The sequence below is a fragment of the Lontra canadensis genome, unplaced genomic scaffold (assembly GCF_010015895.1).
Source record: "Lontra canadensis isolate GAN:19392208 unplaced genomic scaffold, GSC_riverotter_1.0 scaffold85, whole genome shotgun sequence".
Lineage (NCBI taxonomy): Eukaryota > Metazoa > Chordata > Mammalia > Carnivora > Mustelidae > Lontra > Lontra canadensis.
Window position 1 is genome coordinate 3,305,668 of NW_022631079.1, and position 25,261 is coordinate 3,330,928.

The window sequence follows — 25,261 nt, forward strand, 5'->3', positions numbered from 1 at the left end:
CCCTGCTGAGCAGAGAGCCCGGGATCATGACCTGAGCCTAAGGCAGAGGCTTAACCCACTGAGCCACCCAGGTGCCCCTGTGCCTTAATATTTTAAAGTAGACTTGTATTTCTAGTTTATATTAGTCTTATCCAGGATTAAAATACAGCAGTTAGGCAAAACTATTTTTGCCAATTGAAACAAAACAAAACAAAAAAAAACAAGTCATTTCTAGATGATGTCCTGGCTTAGATATAAAATAAAGAGACTTGGTTCTGTTATATTAAAGCCAAATATAAAATGAAGCAGTCTAGCGCACACTTGTTTGGAGCTTTCTTCCATTAAAATTGTTCAAATTAGCAGTGGTTTCATTGAAAGGTAAATTTGACAGAAGTAAATTTAGAAATTTTACAGTTTAGCTTAATTAGTAGGAAAATGAAAACCCACTTGCTGGAGATACGTTTTGTATTGAAGTTTATTCCTTCGTATCGTGTATGTGTAGTAGTTTTTGAATATCAGGAAATTGTGCACGGCTGCATCTAAAAGATCAATAGAGTTGGAAATGTTGGAATCTGTTGTGGTTTTTGGTTTTTGTTTTTTTTTTAAATGTCGTTTACTAGTATTGAGTAAATTTCCACTAAATATTACTAGGCCTTTGTTCTCAAACTATTGATACATCCCTTATCATTTTCTTTGTCTTACCTGTTGGAATGTCTTTCTTTCTGTGAAAGTTAGTGGCCTTAAAGGGCAGCCCAAACCTAGTGTTTTAGATAGTTATCTCTGGTAAATTAAATGATAAAAAGCATGGCTTTTATAATGAAATGAATTACAGAAGTACCATAAACCTAATCCTGAATATAAAGATTAGAGCATAAAAGATATATTCTTATGTACTTTACAATAATGCTGCATTGATGTCATAATTTTAAGTTTTCTAATTTTTCATATACTTTATTATGATTTTGCTGTAGAAAAATAGGTTAGCATTTGGCTTATAGTTCAGGTATATAATGCTGACAAGTATATCTAATGCATGTTGAACCGATGATCTTTCTGAAAGTTGTTCTGTAAGTTACAACCATATTTTATTTGATTTGTCATTGGTAGTCAGTCTTGGATGTTTGTTAGTGGGAGCAGAACCATGGCGGGGAGGGGGCGGGGTATACGTGTGTGTATTTTAACAGCAGCAGAGTTCTGAAACAGGAAATCAGCCTTATCGTATTCATCCAGAGAGCTAGGAAGGAGGTAATTGTTTCTTACGCTCGTTAAAACCAGTTAGTTGGGCAACTTAAATTTTTAGAGATTCACAGATGTAGGTTTGAACAGTTGTAGATACATTATTTCATAACAGCTCTGAAGAAAAATTGATTAAATTTGTTGAGGGGAATAATCCCTCAGCTAATACACAAAAAAATTGTACTTTGGATTTTAGAGCATTGCTAGCATTATCAGTGACTTGATTAGATATTTTTCTGTGGTTCTGATTTGCTTACATTTAAATAAAGTTCAGAGGGCCTTGATCTTTTAAAAAGTATTTGTTTAAAACTGTAATCTTCAATTTAAACAATAGCAAAAGTTGATTCTGTGTCAGGTATTTGTCACTGGAAATTATCTTTCCCTCTTTGTTAATGTGTATATGCTCATAATTACATACTTAGGTATTCACAGCTTAATTTTTATCTGTCAGTGGGTACTTGTCATTTTTAAAGCTATATAGGTAGCATTTCATTGGGCTAAATATCAGGCATTGCTTACTGTACTGTGTTAGGATTATTTCCATTTTTTCCCTTTATAAATAGCATATTGTGACTGCCTTCGCATAGTTTACATTGTTTTCTTAGTGGACATTGTTAGAGTGGGGTTTCTGGAATAAAAGGTAAAACAGTTTGATAGCTCTTTGTTGCAGATTGCAGATTTTGTGCCAAATGAACCAATTTATGGTATTGCTACTAAGTAGAAGAATTACTAGCAATTCTTGATGTTACCTTTGAAGAATGTGGTATTTTCCTTCAGAAAGTAAGATCTAAGTCTAGCGCAGTTGGTAGAGCATGGGACCCTTAAACTCAGGTTTGTGAGTTCAAGCCCTGCACTGGGCATGGAGCCTACTTAAAACAAACGAAACTACAACAGCAACAAAAAGAACTCCAGAAAGTGAGATCTAAACTTCATTTCAAAGCAAAAATATGTATAAACTCTTCAGTCAAGGCAATTTGGTATAATGTAACAATCTTAGAGAAAGTTGTGAGGTCCTAATTGTTTGGAGGAAGAGAAAGCTCCAGTAGAGCTCATAAATGACTTGGCAGTCAGTTTTCCTTTCTGGTTTGGCATTGTGGGCAGCTAATTTAGAAGTGTTAAAAGGAACCTAAAATTTATGCTAAAGTGGATTTAAGTGAATATATTGGAATTCTTTTCTTTTATAATTTGTTTATAAAAACATCATATTGAGTTGCCTTGTAATGAGACATTGAAACTAAAATTAAATAACAGGATATTTCTAGTCCATGCAACCTCAAATCATAACAACTTCTTATTACAATTGTAATAGCCCTTTGCAGTTTATAGTTTTAAAGATATTTCCAGATACCGCATTTGATCCTTGAAACAACCAATAAAGAAATTACAGCAGGTGTTAGGATCATTATTTTGCAGAAAAAAGAAACAAAAATATTTGAGGCCCAGAGACTTAGTAACTTACCTGCAGTCATAGGCTTTTAAGTTGCAAAGCTGAGAATGGAACTTTGGTCTTCTATTTATTAAATGACATTATGCACAATGAATCATGGAACACTACATCAAAAACTAATGGTTTACTGTATGGTGACTAACATAACATAATAAAAATAAAAAACAAATAAACGACATTATGCATGAAGTATTTTAGTGCAGGCCTGGCACCTAGGGAATATTTAAACGTTCCTGTGTCCTGTGCTGTTTCTGACCACTATATTTTATTCTTAAAAATCCCGATTTTTTTTGGAGTAGTATTTTTAATATTTCTGTAGTTTTCTGTATTTTTTTGAGAAATATTTTTAATATTTCTGTAGTTTAGGCTTTGGTGCTTATGCACCCTTTTCACTTTAGAAAATCAGATTTTAGGCAGCATTAATTTGCTCTGTACAGGAATGATTATATGCTTTATATGTTAGGACAAATTGTTCTCAAATAATGCAATTAGCACTTTATCAACTGGAAAAATCAGGAACTCCTTTTTCTGCTTTCCTACCAATAAGAATCTTCAATTTAGAAACCAGATACAAACATTTTACACATTTAATAGAGAAAAAGAATACCTAGTCGGAAATAAAAAATCTTACATTAAATGAGACTCCCGTATAAGTCTATGAGTGGCAGTTGTTTAAAGCATAATTTGTTTAGTGAAGTTGCTAATATGGCTATAACTGTGACATACATGGAAACTGTTAATTTTAAACTTGTTAAAATTTGTTGGAAAAAAAAGTGTAGCCCTGATGTAGCTTATGAATCAGTGGCTGAATTTTTTTCCCCTCACCTGATCCTTAAGCATCTGTTGGTTGATAGCCCTGACAGAAAGCAGGGGAAAATCTCCAGAAATTCCTGGAAAATAGAATTAAGTGGTGCAGTCTTGGTATTTACTAACTAGCTTTCGATTCTTCTTGTCTCCTCTTGTTAGTCTGACTTTATTCCTTCATTCCTGCTGCCGTTCAGCTCAACGTCCGTTCCTCTTAGGAGCTAGGCAACTTCAGGTTTGCTCTTACTGCTTTTTGATCACTACCTCCGTAATCTACATGTCACTTTCTATTTGCCATCTGCGTTCCATGTATGTTACTGCTTCCAGTTAACTAGTATTTTTAAAATAACTTATATGTGATCTGTGGAAGTAATTTTTCTTAAAATAATGGTGGCAGGAAAAAGGTGTTACTGGTTTGAAGACTAGTACTGTATACTGGTATTTTAGTTTATAACTTGTTTGGGGATAAGTATATCTATATATTATGTTGAGTAGTACTACAAAGAAACTTCAGAAGTGCTTTATTTTTAATAATTGTACTTAAAATAAGACTGTATTCAGGGACACATAAAATAAGGCTTAAGGAGCTATTTTTGGTTATTCTCTATTTGAAAATTCTAGTTAAATTTGTAGTGCAAACCACATTAATTTGGGTACAAGTAAAATTTTGAGACAAGGTAAATATGAAATCTCAGCTCACATGTTTTTTTCCAAAGACATTTTGTTAATTTGGTGTAACTTAGAATATACTTTTAGTGTTTTAAGTCAGGATTGGATGTTAAGAACAACCAGTAAAAATTGAGTTAGCTCATATAGCAGCTGCATCATTTTGTAGTGTGTCAGTTCTATTATTGGTGAAATTGACTTCTGTGGACAGGCTTTAGAACTTAATTACCATTTATTATTTTCTTTCTTGCGGTCAGCATTCTATGGTTGAGATGGGATTGTTGCAGCACTTGAATCAAGACTCTCCAACATGATATGTATGATTATCAGAACTCATCAATGAATCACTTAAGATCTTGTGTTTTATTGTATGTAAATTATACCTTAATTAAAACCAAACAAATTGAACATGTTTGCTCAGAGGTGGGGTGAAAGTCGTGTACTGAACGTCATGTGTTTGTGTCTGCAGATCTCCCATAGCAGTGGTGGCTGTCCCTCTGAGGGCCAACAGAAATTCCTTCTCCCTCTCTGCTTACTTCATGTAGCCACTGATAACATGGGGAAAGCAGTCTTTTGTTTTGCTCCCTTTGGGAAATTTGGGAATATTTTACATTTGTTCTGAAGTTAAATACTTAAATGGCAAATTGCTATAGTCAAGATTTCAAAGAGTTAAGGTTTCTATTAGGCTTTGATGCTCTTTAGAAGGATTAGGTTATTAAATAAAGAGTGTCATTGGAAAAAAAAAAACCCAGATAGTTATAGTAAGCCCTAATGGTATAGGTCTGTCCCATTTGTTTAACTGATAGACAGCTATCCCTATGTTCTAGTTGTTTTCCATATGTTAATGCATTTAATCCTTATCACAACCCTATGTGATAAGTACTTTTTTTTTAATGAGGGTAACATTTTCTTTTCTGTTTAATTTTTATTCAAGCTTTTATTTAAATTCCAGTTAGTATACAGTTAACTACATACAGTTAATTTCTACACCTGGTTAATTTCTACACCTGAAATTAATATTATACTGTATGTTAACTAACTGGAATTTAAATAAAAGCTTGAATAAAAATTAAACAGAGAAGAAAATAAAATGTTACCTTCTACCAGTCCCATTTTACACAGAAGATGGGTAACTTGCAAAAGATTACTTAGTAAGTGAAGCTAGAGTTCAAATCCAGGCAGCTTGGCTCTTGGAGCATATGTTCTTAACCATGTTGCCACATTGCCTGCGAGTAGATGACTAGATGGCAAAAATACTTGGCTTCCTGCATTGATCTAGTTAGTGTAATTCTTTATGCACAGCATTTATAAGTAATTAGATGAGAATTTCATATGAAACACTCTCCTTGTTATTCGAAAGTATATCCGGTAATTGCAAGTTAACACTATTCTGTATTAGAAATATATATAGTTTTCTCAGTTATTTTTATTTGGTTTAAATTGTCCAAAAAAAGTATGTCAGAAATTTAACATTAGAAAGCAAAAAAGTCAAATTGGACATGCATTGGTATAATTCTTGTCATAAGAAATATGTGTCTTATCATTCATTACTCAGTTTTGGAAATTCCAGTGATTCTGTATTCTTTTAGAAGTTTTTCAGCTTTAACATTTGATTAGTAAATTCACTTTCATTTGAACCTGCTTCCTTTGAAGCTTTTATATTTTTGTTACTGATTTGGAAATATAAGGAAATCTTAATCTTTTATGAGGCAGCATGGTATAAAAAGCTGGGCTTTGGGTTATGTACCTAACCAGTTTGAATCATAACTCAGTATTTACTGGCTGTGGAACTTAATGCAAGTGACCCAGTCTTTTTGACCCTCAATTTTGTCATTCATGAAATGGGAATATTACCTTGTAGGGTTGCCAGGATTAAATGGGAATGTATTTCCTGTAGTGTGGCACATGTTCTCTGCATCTTTCTAACTTATGATGGAGGTTAAAGTCTTGGGTAAAATCTCAAACTGTGAATAAGAAAGGTGAGAATCTGTGAAAAATGAAACCTTCAAAAGACTGGATGTCTAGATTCTATGTAAAGGAAGCATTGGATTGTTGCTCTGTAAGAGACCCCCACTCCGATTCTGGTCTTTGATTCCTTATATGTCTGGTTAAATTGAACTCCCTCTCACAGCGTCCTTCAAACTAAATCCAGTCTTCTGTCCTGCTTTCTCCATACAGCTCTGTGTGTGAGCCACACTGGACTGCTTGCTGCTTCCTAATGTTGTATGTATTTCCTCCTCCCTGTTCTGTCCCCTGCCTGAAGTGTTCTAATTGCTTGTTTGTTCTTCTGTCTACTGATGTCTGACTGACTTCTTAAGGATTTTCTAACATATCACCTATTTTGTGAAGCTTTATCTGTGCCCCTGCAGAATTAATCCCTCTCTCTCTATCTCTTAAAATATTTTGGTCTTATATTCAGTAGAATATAAGTCATGTGGCACCGTTGCATGTCTGTGTGTCTGTCTGTCTTCCCTGACAGAGTAGGGACTTTTCCAGTGCAATAGTCTTTGCTTACTTAGCCTCTGCTCTCACTGCCCCTTGCACGGAATGTTCACTGTGTGTTTGAATAATTAAGTGAATGAAAGGGGGCCAACTGAGTTTACTTTAATGAGTATATAACATTCCTATTTATGTATAATCAGAGACAAATGGTTTTGTTTAAGGTAACCAAGTTCTTTGCAACTTTTTCTCCTTTATTAGTATTCATAGTGCAAGGATACATTGGAGTTTAGTCCTGGTTAAAATGACTGCATTTCAAGGGGCTTTGTACTCTTGTGCTTTTCTTTAAGGCTGAAAATCATACTAGTGTCTTTACTGAAATTAAGCATTCAGTTGAAAAGTTCGTTAGGAGCAGTAATTACTATTACTTTGAATAAGAAATATTTTGCTGTTGCATTGCTCAGAAAAATTCAACTTAAAATTTTTTACTTATATCTATTTATAATTTTTTATGTAGGAATTTTGGATTGGCGGAAACTGCCACTGCTTTGGGTCCCTACCGCTGCCTCGTTTGTCTTCTGAGTGTTTTTTTCTATATGTTGGTGCTCCCAAGACAGGGTTACAAAGTAAAGATTATTCACTTTCAGGAATTATTACTGCTATAGGCTTGATTTGAGCCTCCAGTCTCTCTCTCTCTCTTTTTTTCTTTCTCATGAATGGACATAATACCCAAAACATTTTGATAATTGAACATAGTTCTTCGAATTGAGCTATGTTTTTAGGTGGAACTACTTTCTTAGGTGAGAATAATAGATGACAGCGATTATTTGTAATGTTAAAAATGATAATCCTAATAGTTTTGGAGTCTCCATAGTAGAAGAACCCTTTGAGATTGGGGGTGAATTTATATATTCTTAAAGTGACAAAATTGCCACATAGTAAATGCTACTTAAATCTTTTTTCATTACATATTTGTTGTATATACATATATATAGATAGATAGAAATTCATCATTTTTTTAAAACTACATACAGAGCTGAATTTAAGTCACGTGGGATAAAACAATATTTTGTCATGATACTTGGTAAATAGACCTGGAGATAATTATAAAGCAAACAATTTTTAAAAATCTGTTACAGAAATAGTGCAGGTGCATTGTATCAACAACAGAAAATAAAAAACAAAAATGAGAAAAATATATATTTCCACCACCTAGAGATGATTACTTTTAGTACCTTAGTTTGTAATCTTTTTGTCTACATATATCTATATGGGTATATATGTATTCTTACTCGATTATGGCATAATGCTGTGTATTCTCTTTTGAAACTTTTTTTTTAGTCAATAACGTGTGCTTTTCCATTTCAGTCATTTTTTTTATCTCCTATAATGCCCAGATCATTTTCAAATTTCTCTGGTTGGCTCAAAAATGTTCTTTATGGCTTGTTTGTCTAGAACTATATCCAGATAGCATTATACCTATGAACTTGGCTCTTATAATCCTTAAGTCTTTTTTTTTATTAAAAAAATTTTTTTTTGAAGATTTTTTATGCATTTATTTGACAGAGAAAGACACAGTGAGAGAGGGAACACAGCACGTGGAGTGGGAGAGGGAGAAGCAGGCTTCCCGCTAAGCAGAGAGCCCGATGTTGGGCTCGATCCTAGGACCCTGGGACCATGACCCGAGCCGAAGGCAGAGGCTTAACGATTGAGCCACCCAGGCACCCTGACCCTTGAGTCTTTTAAAATAAGGGATACCCATTCCTCCCCTCCTTGCCTTTTAAAAAGACATTTGAGCAGAGACTGGGTCATATGCTTCAGACCTTTTGAATTTGTCCAGTTTATTCTCTCATGTCATTTAGCTCGTTTTTCTATCTCTTGTATTTAATGTAAATTAAAACTTATATCTAAATACTTCGTTGATTCTCAGGTTGAAGATACCTTGGATATCATAGGTGATGCTATGTCCTTCATATTGTATCACACAGAAAGTTATAGGATCTCTGCTTAACTTCCTTGGTGATGCTCAGATTGATCACTGAAATTGGGTGGTAGCAGTCTTTTCTGCCCGCTGATCAATTACATTGGTCTCCTTACATCAGAAGGTATTTTGGGTGGTGTTGCTTTGGCTCTCTTAAGAAAAAAAGTTCAGTTCTTCATCATCCACTAACCTGTTGGTTTAGAACCAGTTGTTGATCCTTGCCTAAATCAATAAATTTATTAGGGTTTGCAAAATATGATTTTTAAAGTTCTGTTCTTTTGTGTTTATTAACACAATGTTTTTCTGTAAAGTAGATCTTTACTGTATGAAATGGTGCTATTTGGTTGTCCTGAAATACAGAACCTACAGGAAAAGTAGCATAAATACTTAATCTCCCCCTTTTCCTACTTTCAGAGTAGAGAAAGAACTGTTCTAACAGCCACTTCAAAAGGTGATAAATGAAAAATAGTTTGTTCTTTTTTTCTTTTGAGTGTCTTTATATAGACTCAAGGGTTTTAATTTTATTTAGGGTGTTTTAATTTACTACCATTTAAATTGTTTTTTTGATACTCAGTTTGTTAGAGCTTTAGGTCCTGGGATGTCCTTCATTTTAGCTCCTATATCTGTCTGATAGAGACCATTATCTCTGAGTACCTTCCTTGTCTCCTGGCACATAAAAATATCCCAGACTCATCTTGTACCTTCCTGCCACAGACCTGGCATCAACTGTAGTTCCAAGTTTAGTACCTTTTAATATATTAAATACTAGAGATGCAGTCTGGGTCCATCTAGGGATTGTTTGCTGCTAAGATTGATATGCTTTTAGGCCATTTCAGTGAAAAGACCTAGAGAACATAGATTTTTATAAACATGAGTTCATATTGATATTTCTAATTAATGTTTTTACTTGATTTCTTGATTTTATACCTATAATCATAAATCATAAAATCATTAGTAAAATTTCATTATTTTTTTCTACAGTATAAAGAAAAAAGCTTGAGGATATCAATACTGATAATAGTAAAAACAAACTCACAGAAGTAGTTTAAAATTTCTTTGTAGTTTTTGTTTTTTTTTTAAGATTTTTATTGATTTGAAAGAGAGAGTGAGCATGAGAGAGAATATGAGCATGGGGAGAAGAGAAGCAGACTCCTCTGCTAAGCACGGAGCCCTGTGTGGGGCTCGATTCCAGGACCCTGAGATCATGACCTGAGCTGAAGGTAGATGTGTAACCAGCTGAGCCACCCAGGAGCCCCTCTTTGTAGTTCTTTTTGTTCTTACAGTGCTTCCTACCAAGAAGTACAGTAAACTTGCAGTAGCCAGATAACTCCTGTGAAATAAACTCTATCTCCTGGTTACCAATTTGATATTTAATTGGATTTGTTTGTTGCTGGTTTTAGTGTATGTTTTTCCCCTTTGCCACCCCTTCTCCATGAAGCAAACATTTTTATTGGTTTCTCAGTTATCATTTGTGTGTGTGCAAATGCACATGTGTGCTGAGAAATTCAGATTCAGGCAAATGTGTGTATATGTTACTCATTTTATCCAAAAAGAAAATATTTTTTGTACAAAAGGTAGCATATTGTATATGCTGTTGTGTGTGGTCTTTTTTCTTTTAATGAAAGGTTTTTATTTTATTTTTAAAATTTTATTTATTTGAGAGAGAGAGATGGAGACAGATAGTGAAAGAGCATGAGCAGGGCAGAGGGAGAGGGACAAAGAGAGTCCTAGTTGAGCAGAGAGCCTGACGCAGGGCTCTACCCCAGGACCCTGGGATCATGACCTGAACCAAAGGCAGATGCTTAACCAACTGAGCCACCCAGGCACCCCTGTTTTTTTTTTTTTTTCCCTTTAAAATATTTTTAGGTCTGTCCAATCAGTGTGTGGTAAAACTATGGATAAAACCTTTTAAAAAAATAATTCTAAAAAGCTTTTAGTAACTTGATAATTATTTTTCAACTGAAAATAATACCGAAATTAACTCAACAATGTGAAAGCATCCGAAAGTGATGAAAAAAGATCTACAAAAAGGCACTGGATTTGGTGAATTTTGGATTGTACTTGAAGATCAAATGGGGTCCAGGAGTAGGTAGGCGGAGAACTTCAGGGATGGTGTTGAAGGGAGGCTTGGGGCAGATCAGCTTGGCTGTTTTGGAAGGTCCATCTCAGAAAAATCATGAGATTAGAGAGAGGAATAATGGTACTCGGGGAGAAATGAGGTCTGCCACTATTGACAAATGCATAGAAATGTAGATTGGTTGGTATTTTTTGTTTTGTTTTGTTTTTTTAGTTTGATACAGATTCTTCTGGAACACAGAAGTTTGTTTTTATGCTGACTACAGTGTGTAACATAAGTAAATAGAATGGCATGCTAAATGTTGACTACCTTGATGGTGAATGAGGAAAACTTTCTACCTTAGTTCAGTATTACCAGGTCACAAATACCAAGGACTTGGAAGAGATCATTGTGGTTGTCTCAACCTAATCTTGTGGAATAGGAAATTGAAGCCTGAAAAGATTATTAAGTCATGTCCAGGTTATACAACGGGATGCGGCATAAGCCAGGTCTTAAATCTGGCTTCCTAATTCTTAATTGTATCTACTTTTCTTTATGTTGTGGTGCCTTTTATAACAATGAAAAATGAGAAGTTGTGTAGCTATTTTTGTTTTTATTTTGATACTTGGTTTTTGTCCCAAGGTAACTTCAGTTCTGATTTATAAAGTCTGTGGTTTTTGTTTTTCATGTATGTGGGCCTAAATAGAGTAAATGTGGAAGTTACTTTTTTCCTTAATTTTTATGTACTTACTTTTAATATACTAGGTAGAGAGATTTGAAAATTATTTTGCCATATAATTATTTTGAGGATTTTTTTGGGAATTAATTTATGTACCCGTGTTTTTTAATTACACATGATGGTTTATAAATAAATACATTTGACATCCTTTTACTAGCATAGGTATAGTGATTTTTATAATCAGCTAATGTTTTACAACATGTACATGTAGTTTGCATTGTTGTATATTTCAGATGTTTCCTTAACTTAAGTACTCAGATATTTATCCCAACATTATTGCTATGGGGTTTCCTGCAGAAAGACTTGAAGGCGTATACAGGAACAATATTGATGATGTAGTAAGGTAAGAACTCTTAATTTTCTGTTTCAAATATTGATGTATTCATGCTATATTTTCATTTAGAGAAGATTTCTAAGTCTTAGAAAATGATGTGCTTTGTGATGTAAACTCTATTTTTATTACGTTGGTGCTCTATAACTGCTTTTTGTTTGTTTAATGGACCTCAATGGGATACAGCTCATTTGATAAGAACTAACCTTTGTCATGGTTAGGTGTATGTAATAGGATTTCCTGAACTCCTTTGAAGGCTTCTTACCAATTTAAGTCCTGGATTCAGTTACACTATGGTTTTTGTCTTTTATTTCATAATTGGGGATTAGATTTAAATCCTTGAGTGTATTCAGTCACTTAAATTTATTCGTTCTAAGGTAGAGATAACTGATACCATGCATTTTTTACATAGAACAGTTTATAATGGAGCATAAGTATACAAGCATTTGAAGAAGTAATTTGGTACAGAGTATCTGGACAGGAATTGCTGGGCAAACCAAAGCCTGACTTTGTCTCTTTTGTAAACTTGCATGATTTTCTAAGTGTAATTATTATCCAGCTTGAAACTGTATTTCTCAAGACTGATTTAAATAATTTTAATACATGTATAACCTAAGAGTATGTGATATATTTTATGAGAGAAGGAATTTGTGTCTGTTGTAGTCTTAATATATTTTCTCATTTCAAAGCAAAAATATATATGTATGAAAAATTAACTGTAAACATCAGTAGAAAATTTAATGGCTTTTAAAGTTTAAAATTTTGGATTATTTCGTTTATCCTCTTAGAGAAATCTCTTTCTTGGAGACTTTCAATTTAAATATTTGATGAGAATTAATGTTATCTTGAATGGGAGAGCACTTTGTAAAGCATTATGCAAATGTAGAATCCTTATATAATTGAGTATATGAACCTATCTGTGTCCTTATTATGAGCTAGCCATAAGTTGTTTTGTAGTGGTTAATTTTTAACAATTTGCTTTGAACCAGTGTATATATTTACATTTCGCAGTGTTGAGTTGTGTTCAGTTGGACTGTTGTTGTGTTTAAATTGTTCAGCATTTTAAAATCAGTATCAGTATCTACAAAAAGTACAGAAAAACCAGACTACTTTTTCGTAGTTTCTATTACAGTTAGAGGTACATGGGGCTGTCAGAAGTACTGTTTAAGAATTTGAAAATAGGGAAATAAATGTGTCTTCTCATGGTTGGGCAGGACACAGTTGGAAGGATGCATAACATCAGATCCACGAGAGCAATAGCCTGATATGGCTTAGTCAGTGATAATACACATCTACAGAAAACACAGAGGGTGACAGAAAACAGAATGACGGGTGTAAATTTTGCATCGAGAGAGATGGAGAATCTGGAAAATGAGCAGTGCATCTCCTGTAGTGCAGGAGTGTTTATCAAGCCCCCTTAGGACCTAGATGAAATGCCTTGCAGGTTGATCTGTTTTATATTACTACTATATAATTCTGTATTCAACCAAGTACTACTTAATCAGATCAGTTTAGTACTTAGGTGGAAAAAGTATGAATACTCTGGATAGAGGACAGGTTTTTGGGTCACTGTAAGGGCCTCCTTATGGTGAGTTTATCTGGGATGCTTGCTCTCTTTGCTCTCTTCTGACTGTGAATAAGTCACTGAAGCTGATGGATCATCTTAAGTTACTGATAAAGTTCGGTTTCCCAATCAGCACATTTCATTTTCAGACCTTAGACTGATAGTCTCACCAAGAAAATACTGTGCCGGTAGTGCTTTGTTCTTTCATCTTCCAACTTTGCAACTCCCGCGTTTATGCCACTGAATTAAGATTCACAAATTTAATTTGTGAGATAGTAACCAAAGTTGAAGTTTATTCTATCTACTTTAATGTATCTATTTTATCTAGCTTTTGTCTTTTTCAAATCTGTTATTCCTTAAAAAGATTTATGTGTATGGTTTGTTATTTAGCCAGCAGTTGCTTTAGCCAAATGATCTTGTCACCCTTTGGCAAGGGTGGTAGCCTGTAAATGACGAAGAATGATCTGAGTAGAATAGCTAGGCCGTGCATGCCTGGCTTGTCTTGCCCCCCCCACCCCCCCAGTTTTGTGACTGGGTATTGAGGCTTTCGTTGGCTTCATTTGCTCACTCCACTCCACTTCTTTTATGAGAAAAAGGATGAACAGTCATCAGGAAGGTAGCTGTAGCTTTTCCCCTATGAAGTAAAATAATTTCCAAGAAGAGGATTAACTTCTCTAAGGGATTGGCCTTCTCTAATACCTAAATGATTCATTTCCTTGATTGGTTCCCACAATATGGGAAATAGTAGTAATAAACAGTAGTGATTTCTTTTTGGTTCAAAGATGATAAAGTGATAATGAAAAGCGTGTCTTTTTATCTTCTTACAAGTTTTCTCCTAAACGTATTTCCATTTGGATTTTCCTTTGCCCTATTTAAATTTTTACTTCTCTAAATCCATGTTTTTTCCTATGATTTTCCCCCAAACAAGAAATACTGTTCCAGGTTCAGATTTTGTTGGTGTTGTACATCTTTGCTCTGAGTAAAAGAAACTGAAATTGCAAATGCCTGTATGCTTAAATTATGCAGTATTTAACTGTTTTGGGATATGGATTGTTATGGCAACGTGAAATTTTATACTTGAGGTACTCAAGCGACAAATATTTAACTTCTCCTTTTGAGGTTACCTCCTAGGATTAAGAATTAATGTAAAAAAATAGAAAGTGGGGGAGAAGTGAACCAAGTTGGAATTTTTTACTATCTTAACTGCAAATGTTAGGCTTAATAATAAGAATTGACAGGTCAGGACAAGGACATCTCAACAAGGGAAGATGAAGAGCTAACTCTTCCCACATTGTTTTTTCTTCTTTTCCTCTTATTCCCACCTTCTCTTCCCCTCCTTTACTGCCATTAAGCTCTTGCTCTGACCAGCTGGTAATTTGAAACAATGTTTTATTCAGATAATTGATTATTCTTGGATATGTGTGGTAATCTTATCCCCCTGGGCTAATATTGAAATTACCCTAATTTATGTGTTATCTGGTATAAATCTAAGTAGCCTTTAACAAAATGATGCATTATGTGTTTAACCGACATAGCTTAAGAACTGTTCTGTACTTAATAAATCAGCCAAATGTAGGTTTAATAGAGGTGAACTGGCTTTCTTACTGCAGAACCTTTAATACACTACTATGCCTTGCAAATCTCCCAAGAATGAAATTTGAATATGCTGCTTTCCTTTTCCTTTTTTTTCTTTCTCTTCCCCTCATTCTCCCTTCTCTCATTTCTTTTGTACTGTGTTAAAATAACATCTTTCTAAAACAGTGTTTCTTGGAGCACAATTTGGGAAGTGTTGAAAATGAAAAAAGATGCATGTAACAATATTTCCCCCTAGTCTGAAATCAGTAGGAAGTAAATTACTTCCCCTTTTATTGGAAAGATTTTAGATGCGGGTAGATTCCCATATTTGTTGTAAGAAAAGGCTTAGAGCTGAGCGTTCTGATACATAGTGATTAAAAAAAAAAAAAAGACTTTATCCATTGTCTTCTATACTATCAGCTTTTTTGTTCGTGTGTGTGTGTGTGTGTATATATCCTCCACCTTTCCTGTTTTATACGTTCTTCCCAAAGAAATTTAAAATAATCTTCTCTTAATTATATGTCGATCTCTCAATCAACCTTTTATTTATGTGTTAATATCCGATAAAAAAGGAAGTGTTTGTCTTCCCAACATTATCATTATTGGCTGTTCAGTTCCAAGAATTAAAAAGAGAGTATATAGAGGAAAGTGTCACACTAATTCAAGAGGAAAGAGTATTGTTTCCATTCTCCATTTTCAACAACTTTTGACTTCTCCTTTATACTGCCTTTCTTTTTCCTGCTTCCTTTTTTCTCTTTATTGAGGCAAAATTTATATAACACAAGAGCAATCATTTTAAAGTGAACAATTCACTAACATTTCGTACCTTTCCAGTATTTTGTAACCACCACCTCTCTCAAGTCCCCAAATGTTTTTAATACCCCAAAAGAAAAGCCTATACCCATTGGCTGCCTCCCACTTCTTTTGTTAGTCTTATTTCCTTACAAATAGCAGATCCTTGATGGATTTAATAGTGTTTATAGTATCTGCACCAATCTAGCTTTTAGGATTTTAATAATAGGTAACACTTATTTTTCATTTAGGTACATACATGTGTTTCTGTTGTATAAGCTGTTTACATGTGTCATTTTATTAAAAATCTCTACAATTAACCTGTCCCCATTTCATATATGGTTTAAAAGAAGTTAACTTCCCCAAGTGCCATAGCAGGTAAGTAGTGAGCTGAGGGTCGAGTCCAGTCTGTGAGATTTCAAAGCTGGTTGTCTTAGTAGCCATATCTATCAGAGGATGAAATGTTTTACCACATATATATGTACACCAGAATATGCCTATATAGGCATATTCTAGAAAATTTATTTAGAATTTGAGTTTCCAGATTGAAAAGAGCTATATAGTGCCAAGCACAACGAATGAAAACAGGCCAATACCAGGCAGTTATTACAAAATTTCTTTAAGAACATCAGAAATAATGAGAATGTCTCAAAAGCTTTTGGGATCATTTAGGAGGGATTAGGAATATATATATGTCATCTAACTTCTCATAATCTAAGAATCTAATTTAAAGATGGAAGATGGAGGACTAGCGCTTTACAAGTTCTGCGTTCAGCCCAGAGTTCTGTATCCAGCCAAACCATTAGTCAAGTGCAAAATGAGGAAATAAAGACCTTCAAGAACAAGAAAAAAAAATGTATCCACCATGCAACATTTCTTAGGAAATTCCTAGACCATGTGCCCTAACAAAATAAGAGAATAAACCATCAAAATAAAGGGGCTTTAAAATTTACGTTTTAAATTTTTCTTTCTTTCTTTTTTTTTTTTTGAGAGAGGGGTCAGTGAGGGGGCAGAGGGGAGAGGAAGAGTCTCAAGCAGGCTCCATGCCCAACCCAGAGACTAATGCAGGGCTCTATCTAACATCCCTGAGATCAGGACCTGAGCTGAAGTTAAGAGTCAGATGCTTAACCAACTGAGCCACCCAGGTGCCACTAAGCTTTACCATTTTAACCATTTCTGAGTATATACTTCAGTGGCCTTAGGCACATTCATATTGTACAGCTGTCTTCATCATCCATACCTAAAACTTTTTTTTTTCCTCCTACCACACTGAAATGTTGTACTCATTAAATAGTAGCTCCCCCATTTTCTCTAGTCTGAGCTCTTGGCAACCACTGTTCTACTTTCTGTGTCTGTGTATGTAACTATTCTGGGCACCTATATAAGTGGAGTCATGCAATCTTTGCCTTTTTGTGACTGACTTAGCATAGCATGTGACTTCGTTTAGCGTAATGTCTTCAAGGTGCACTCATGTTGTGGCCTGTATCGGCCATGTTTTCTTCCCTTGTATGTCTGTAGCACATTCTGTTTATTCATCCGTGGTGGATACTTGAGTTGCTTCTGCCTTTTGACTGTTGTAAATAATGCTGATATGAACATGGGTGTACCAGTATCTCTGCATCTTGCTGCGTTCGGTTCATTCGGTTGTACACCCAGAAATGGAGTGGCTGGGTCAAATAGTGATTTTGTGTTTAAAAAACTGCCATATTTTTTCTCCCGGCAGCCACATCATTTTTCATTCTCAGCAGCAAGAATAAATGTTCCGGTTTCTCTACATCCTTGTCAACACTTGGTATTTTCTGAGCTTTTTTTTTTTTTTTTAAATAGAGCCATCTTAATGGGTGTGAAGTGGTATCTCATTATGGTTTTTCTTCCCATCTTTATTTTAAACCACCGTAACTTGAAGAAGTCACACATGTCAGCTACAGAAGCAGAAACTTGAGAAACTTCCCTCTCTCTATGAGCCTTGGTAACTGACCTCTCCTGCAAAGCCCCTTCCCCAAAAGCAAGGGGAAAAGGACGGGGCATAAAGAACCCTTATTTTAGCTAGACTCTTTCTAAGATTTTTCCCATTCTTTTTACTTCTGGAGTATGATAGCTGATGATTGCTTCGTTTGCTGGGAACCAGCGCTCTAGGAAATTCGTGTTAGCCACTTGGCCACTCTCATGTACCCTGGCCCACTGTTTTAAAAAATGAACAAATGCTAAAAGAGGGTTTTAGAAACAGAGGTGTTTAAAATGTGCACATTGGACACATCAGTACTTCCAGCGTACACACTTACAATGACTGTAATTATCTTGAAACAACTTACAAAGTCTAAATTTGAGGCCTGTGGTCTCTCTTCTTGGAAGGCCTATTTAAGCATCTGGTTGATTCAGTCTTATATTTCTCATCACCTAATAGGAGGCCTTCCATCTCTTTCCTCTTCTGTTCCTCTTTTAAATTTGAGTCTAGATAATATAGCTCAAGTTCCAGAGGAACCAGAAAAATGACCAATGATTTTCAGTCTTTGGGACTCTAATTTTGTGTATGATCTTTTTGCTGCATGATCTTTTTTCTTTTTAATTGAAGTATAGTCAACATACGTGTATATTAGTTTCAGGTTTATAACATAGTGATTGGAAAAATCTAACAAATATAACTGCCATTTGTCACCATAGAATACTATGACTATATTCCCTGTGCTGTACCTTTCATTACCATGACTTATTCGTTCCATAACGAACCTGTATCTCCTGCTCCCTGTCACCCATTTTTCCATTTTGTCCATAGCCATACCTGCTTCCTTTTGTATTTAAGGGTCTTTTTCTGCTTTTTGTTTGTGTTTAAAATTTTTTTTTTCAGATTCTACATATAAGTGAAATCATATGGTATTTGTCTTTCTGTGCTGACTTACCTTGCTTAAGGTAATACTCTATATCCATCCATGTTGCAAATGCAAAATTTCATTCCTTTTTAATGGCTGAAGTATAGTCCATTGTTTGTGTATCAATCATCTATTCATCTGTCATTGGACACTTGGGCTGCTTTCATAATTTGGACATTGTAAATAATGCTGCAGTAATCATAGGGGTACATGTATCATTTTGAATTAATGTTTCTGTTTTCTTTGGTTAGATATACTTACTAGTGGAATTACTGGACCATAAGGCAGTTCCACCTTTAATTTTTTGAGGAACTTCTGGACTGTTTTCCATAGTGGCTGCACCAATTCACATTTCCCACTAACAGTACATAAGGGCTCCTTTTTTTCCACATTCTTACTAACACTTGTTTCTTGTCTTTTGGACTCTAGACGTTTGGCAGTTGTAAGGTGGTAAGGTGGTAACCTCAGTGTGGTTTTAATTTGCACTTCCATAATGATTAGTGATGTTGAACATCTTTTCATGGGCTTATTGCCCATTTGTATATCTTTTTGGAGAAATGTTTACCAGTTTGTGTTTTTATTGTTGAGTTCTAGGAGTTCTTTATATATTCTGGATGTTAATCCCTTATCAGATATGTGATTTGCAAATATTTTCTCCCATTCTTTGGGTTGCTTTCTTGCTTTTTGATAGTGTTCTTTGATGAACAAAAAGTTAAAAGTTTGATGCAGTACAATTTAACTATTTTTTGTTGTCTGCCTTTGGTGACACATCCAAGAAATCATTGCTAAACTGGTATTATGAAGCTTTTCTCCTGTGTTTCCTTTTAAGAGTTTTATAGTGTTTGGTCTTTTTTGCTTAGATCATTAATCCATTTTAAGTAATTTTTGACTATGCTTTAAGATAAGGGTCTAACTTAATGCTTTTACATGTGGATATCCTCTTTGCCCAACACCATTTGTTGAAAGGACCATCCTTTCCTCATTGAATGGTCTTGCCACACTTGTCAGAGAATTATTAGACCATATATACAAGAGTTTATTTCTGGGTTCTCTATTCAATTGGCATACATGTCTGTCTTCATGCCAGTACAACACTTTGTATCTTTATGGTAGATTTTGAAATCCGTAATTTGTGAGTCTTACATCTTTGTTCCTCTGATTCAAGATTGTTTTGGCCACTGAGGGCTTTTGAGAGTCCATATGAATTTTAGGATGGAATTTTCTAGTTCTGCAAAAAAAAAAAAGTTTTGGGGATTTTTGAATGATATTAATCTGTAGATTTTGTTGGATGATATTGAAATATCAACAGCATCAGATTGGGGTGTCTTTCCAGTTTTTTAGGTCTTTAATTTTTTTTTCAACAGTGTTTTATAGTTTTCTCTGTATATCACCTCCTTAATTAAGTTCTTTGATAGATATTCTTTTTCGGTGTTTGTCATGGATGGAATTTTCCTTTTTGGATTGTTCATTGTCAGTGTATAGAAGTACAGCTGATTTTTGCACGTTAATTTTGTATGCTGCTGCTCTGCTTAGTTTGTTTATTCTGCTGATTTTTTTTTTGTGTGGAATCTTTAAGGTACATGTAAAAACATATAAGAACATGTCATCCGCAAATAGAGATAATTTTATTTCTTCCTTTCCAATATGGTTGCCTTTTTGGATAGAAGTAGCAAAACAGACTTCCTGTTTTGTTATTGACCTTAGAGGACAATTTTTTACTTTTACCATCACATGTCATAGTAGCTATAGGGTGTGGATTTTTTCTTTTTAAATCGACTTTAGTTTTTGGAGCTATTTTACATTCACAGCTACATTCAATTAGAAGATACAGAACTTTCCTGTATGTCCCCTGCCCTCACACATAGATGGTCTCCTTCATTATCCTTGCCCTCTACCAGAGTGGTTTATTTGTTGTATTGATGAACCTGTACTGACATCATTATACAAAATCCATAATTTCCATTAGGGTTCACTCTTGGTGTTGTGTGTCATATGGGCTTGGACAAATTTTAATGACATGTATCCACCATCATAGTAACATACCTAGTGGTTTCACTGCTCTAACAGTCTGCAATCTGCCTGTTTGTCTCTTTCCTCCCACCCCAGCTGCTGGCAACTGCTGAGTTTTTTTTACTGTCTCCATACTTCTGACTTTTCTATACTGTCATATAGGTGAAATCATCCAGTATGTAGCATACAAAAACTCTGGTACTATCCAATATGGCAATATATGAAAAACCCACAGCATGCAAAATGGTATGGCCACTTTGAAGACAGTTGGTAGTTTCTTACAAAACTAAACATACTCCATAAAATCAAGCAATTGCATCCCTTTGGGTAGTTACCCACAAGAGTTGCAAACTTACATTCACACAAGAATGGATGCCAAGTCTTTAATGCTTGGCTCCTAAATGAGGAAAAAGGGGAGAAATGAGGGGAAAAAATGGGCTCTGGATCTTTAAGTCCCCTGGAAGCCTTTTCCATCAGTGGGGATTTCAGCAGTGGTGGCCTGCTTCTGTGTGTGCAGGTGTGTAATCAGAAGCAGCAGCCAATGATCAGAACACAGATCTCTGATATTTGGAGGACAAGGTCCCATAAGCTGGTGTAGGCTGTACTAGGCATATGTGCATGGCTTCTTTTTGGGAGGTGACAGGGTGGGCGGGGGGGCCTGGGATGGGTAGCTGCTACCATAGTGAGAGTTGAAATTGACTGAAATTAATTGTGATTTACTGTCTAAGCCTTTCCCTAGAAGCTGCAAGCTTTTGAATAGACTCCAGGGTTCCAAAATAGTTACACTAGTCAGATTATGCCAGTACAATTCTTGTTTAGGTGGGGAGATGGATTCCTGGTGACTCCTACTTTGCCATCTTCCCTCAACTAATTTCTTATTACAAGTTTTTTTTATCTTTTGAAATACATGTTTATGTATTCCTTTGACAGAAATAATTTTAAAATGCACTTTGGCAGCTCATAGGAGTTCATAGGAATTCTTTGAGGAAAGAAAAGACTTCTAAAAGCCAAAGACTGTTTATTCTCACAGCTGTCTTTAATGAATTCAGATTATTATATATTGAAATTATTTGAAGTAAGGTATAGTATGTCTTAGAAAGATTGTACTCTAGATTTTCCACATTTTGAGGGTATTACCTCTTTGCTCTTAAGTTTTTAGTCTACTTTCCAAGTTATCTGTAGTTAAATTTTCCCATTTCCCTTTGGAAAGTGCTGTTTTCTTGCTTTTTTCCGCTTTTCCATTGTATCAAATTTATAAGGCAATGAGCCAATTGTGGGCATGAAATCCTTGGGAGGAGAGAGGAGGAAGTGGGAGGGGCAGCCATGGTGAATGTTTTCCTAAGTAATATTCAAGTTCTTTGAGAGAACTTACCCTCCCCCCTTTTAAAAAATGCTGTGATATTTTCTTTTAAATAGATTGTTTATTCTCCTGCCAGTCTCACTGTTGCCCAAAGTGCTAGATAAGAAATTGTATAGTTCACATTATTAAAGGGAGTACAAAAAGTATTTTACCAACCCTCAGTCAAAAAAAAAAACCCCAAAAAACAAAAAAACAAACAAAAGCCGAAAAATAAAACAGAACAGCTATAGGATAATACATAAAAGAACAGAGTCAGGGTTCTAGGTTGCACATGACAGAAAGTAGCTCTAATTAAGCAGAAAAGAATTATTTGAAAAATGTTAGATAGCTCATAGGTAGAGAATCAGGCTTAGAAATTTTGCAGAAGCTGAGGGAAGCAAGGCATGGTCAAGACGTTACAATAAGGCAGTCTCTGCTTAGGACATGGCTGCTTGAAAACTTGCTCTCCCAGGTACTGCTGCCGTGACTGCATGTTGGTGACTGGGCTTGTAAGCTTTCAGCGCTTCTGGAGCTTTCTTTCAGTGATCTGACTCCTTTGCCCCTTGCTATCATCACCTAGGATTCAGTGTCCAGAGTGGGAGGACCTAATTGGTGTTAGGCTTACACACATGATGAGAAAGATAGGAAAGGGAATATTTGCTTCTCACCTCTTGAAATTCTCTCCAAATTAGAATGGTTGTGGATGCTGAACAGCCTAAAGAGGACTAATACCTCCTACAAATTTCTCTTACTTCACACATCCTATCCTCAGACTCTCTTCCCAAAGATACCTACAATTAAAACTTTCAGCTATTCTTTTTTTTTTTTTTTTCATTTAACATACTTAGGAATTTTCCATACTGACATGGAGATGGAACTGATTTTGTTATTGGCTTTTATTCCATTTTATGATCATTCCATAATAAACAGTCCCCTCCGATGCACATTAGGTTATTTCTTGTTTGTTACTATTGAAAATAGCACTCTAATAAACATTTTCACACACATACCTTGGTGTCCTTTAACAGGTATTTACTGAAGGTAGATTCTTAGCAGTAGAGCAGTGGAGTTTTTCTCTACTCCACAGTGGAGTTTATTCTCACCAACATGTATGACAGCGTCTTTCCCCCTTCAGTCTTGGCATACTGAATATTATCAAACTTAAACTTTTTGTAATTTGTTGGGTAATTTGAGTTTTTATTGCATTTCTTTAATTGTGAGATCAAGCGACTTTGTGATGTGTATTGGTCATATTTTTTCCTTTTGGTTTGTGCATGTGTACTGACTGACCCTATCTTCAGCATATTTAATTTTTTTTTTCTTAATGATTTTTATGAACGCTTCAAAAAATAAGGAAGTTAGTGCTATTCTTTCTTAAGACAATTTTATAATGCCCCGCCTTGCTAGTCTTTTGAATTTTATGACTGCGAGATTCAGGTGAAGCTGTTACAGAGAGCTTGATGGATTATCTCTGTTTCAAATTATTGATTGCTAACTGTATGCTTTACTAATATGTATAATCATGGACTGTCAAAGATTTTGTTAACAGTTGTTTGTTCAGGAATATTCTTTAAGAAATAACCTTGCTTAAATAGCAAATTGAAACAATTTTAATCCAGAAAAATGTCATGAATCCACCACTCTTGAGTTACTGAATCAGAGCAAAACTTCTCTTGGACAGAGACAATAGAAGTGAAAGGGAATTTAGTGGCTCCTAAGCCTAGCCTTGCCTTTTCTTTTCTCTTTTCTTTCCTTTCCCTTTCCCTTTCCCTTTTTCCTTTTTCCTTTTTCCTTTTTCCTTTCCTTTCCTTTCCTTTTCTCTCTCTTTCTTTCTTTCTTTCTTTCTTTCTTTCTTTCTTTCTTTCTTTCTTTTAGAGTTCTGCTTATCCTCTGGCTCTAGTGTCATACGACTCTAACCTGTGGAGTTCTACCTTTTTTAATGTTCTTTTTGGATCCAGACATTTTCCTCATTTCAAGCCTTTTCTTTTGTCTTTACCGTTCTTATGTTCCTTTATATATGCTCTTTTGTATTCATCTAGGATTATTTCCCTTTTTTTCCCCCTAGGATTATTTCCCGTTTTTCCCCCCCGGTTGTAACCTTTTAAATCTGAACATTGTGAGTGAATTCTCTGCAACTGTATTGATTAGTTTTCTAAGGTAATTTCTGTTCATTTGCCTTTTTAAAACTAGTATTGCTTGTGATTATTTATACAGAATTTTAGTTTTTAAAGTCTCTCTGTAATCTTTCCTTTTGGATTTTGAGTTATGAATTCATAGCCTGTTATTTAAATGAAGCTTTTGAAATCCGTTTTACTGATCTGTATCATATCTAACTATGCCAGTATTTCCTTCCTTGTCTGACGTGAACTCTAAAATTATATGAACACTTTCTCCCTGTTTCCTGGCATTTCCACTGAAACTTGTTTCTCATTCTTGGTTAGAAATATATCCAGAATTTTAGTTTTCTTGTTTATTGTATTAATCTAATAAAATTAATCAAACATACCAGGAATTTGTTAGAAAACTGCATATGGTTGAAAATACTTTTTCAGGGGTGCCTGGGTGGCTCAGTGGATTAGGCCTCTGCCTTCGGCTCAGATCATGATCTCAGGGTCCTGGGATCAAGTCCCACATTGGGCTCTTTGCTCAGTGGGGAGCCTGCTTCCTCCTCTCTCTCTCTCTCTCTGTCTGCCTCTCTGCCTACTTGTGATCTCTGTCTGTCAAATAAATAAATAAAATATTTAAAAAAAAACCTTTTTCAATAGGTATTTTGACAGTTGTAAAGTCCCAGTAATTACTGTAACTTTCCTGTATTAATTTTATGCTCTATTCCAAGAATGTACCCATTTCCACTACCTTCCTAAGCATATGTATTGTGGTCTGTTGTGTTTTTTTCAAAGATCTCTGTGTGCTGTCCAATATGTTAGCTATTAGCCACATGTAGCTATTTATGTTTAAATTAGTTAAGATAAATTTACTCATTAATGTTCATTTGCATTAGTTTTCAATAGCTACATGTGGTTAGTGGCTTCTGTGCTGGACAGCATAGATTCAGAACATTTTCATCACTGTGGAAAGTTCTATTGGGCAGTGCTTTTTTTTTTTTTTTTTAAGATTATTTTTTATTTATTTGACAGAGAAAGACACAGCAGGAGAGGGAACACAAGCAGGGGGAGTGGGAGAGGGAGAAGCAGGCTTCCTGCTGAGCAGGGAGCCTGATGCAGGGCTCTCAGTTCCAGGACCCTGGGATCATGACCTGAGCCCAGGGCAGATGCTTAATGACTGAGCCACCCAGACACCCTGGACAGTGCTTTTCTTAGTGTCGTTTTGCTTTTCATTCTAAAAAGTTCTCATTCCTGAAGGTGATTTACTTGTTGTATTGCTATCTCTGGTATTAAGCAAAATACATTTGAGATATTTTGACGTGGGTTGCATT

At 35.1% G+C, this 25,261-nt stretch overlaps 1 protein-coding gene across 4 annotated transcripts in view; it reads left to right on the plus strand.

The window, feature by feature from the left end:
• The window catches only part of PTEN (phosphatase and tensin homolog), an 86,284-nt gene that overhangs the window by 14,126 nt on the left and 46,897 nt on the right, over window positions 1-25,261 (plus strand). For 3 of the 4 annotated variants that reach the window (XR_004385662.1, XM_032883031.1, XM_032883028.1), the window contains exon 2: window positions 11,606-11,690. Coding sequence is in view for 3 of the 4 variants with exons in the window: in XM_032883031.1 (XP_032738922.1) it covers window positions 11,606-11,690 (85 nt within the window). In the remaining variant the exon portion in view is untranslated. Of the gene's footprint in view, window positions 1-11,591; window positions 11,691-25,261 lie in introns of those variants that run through there. The other variant, XM_032883029.1, reaches the window with a different exon arrangement.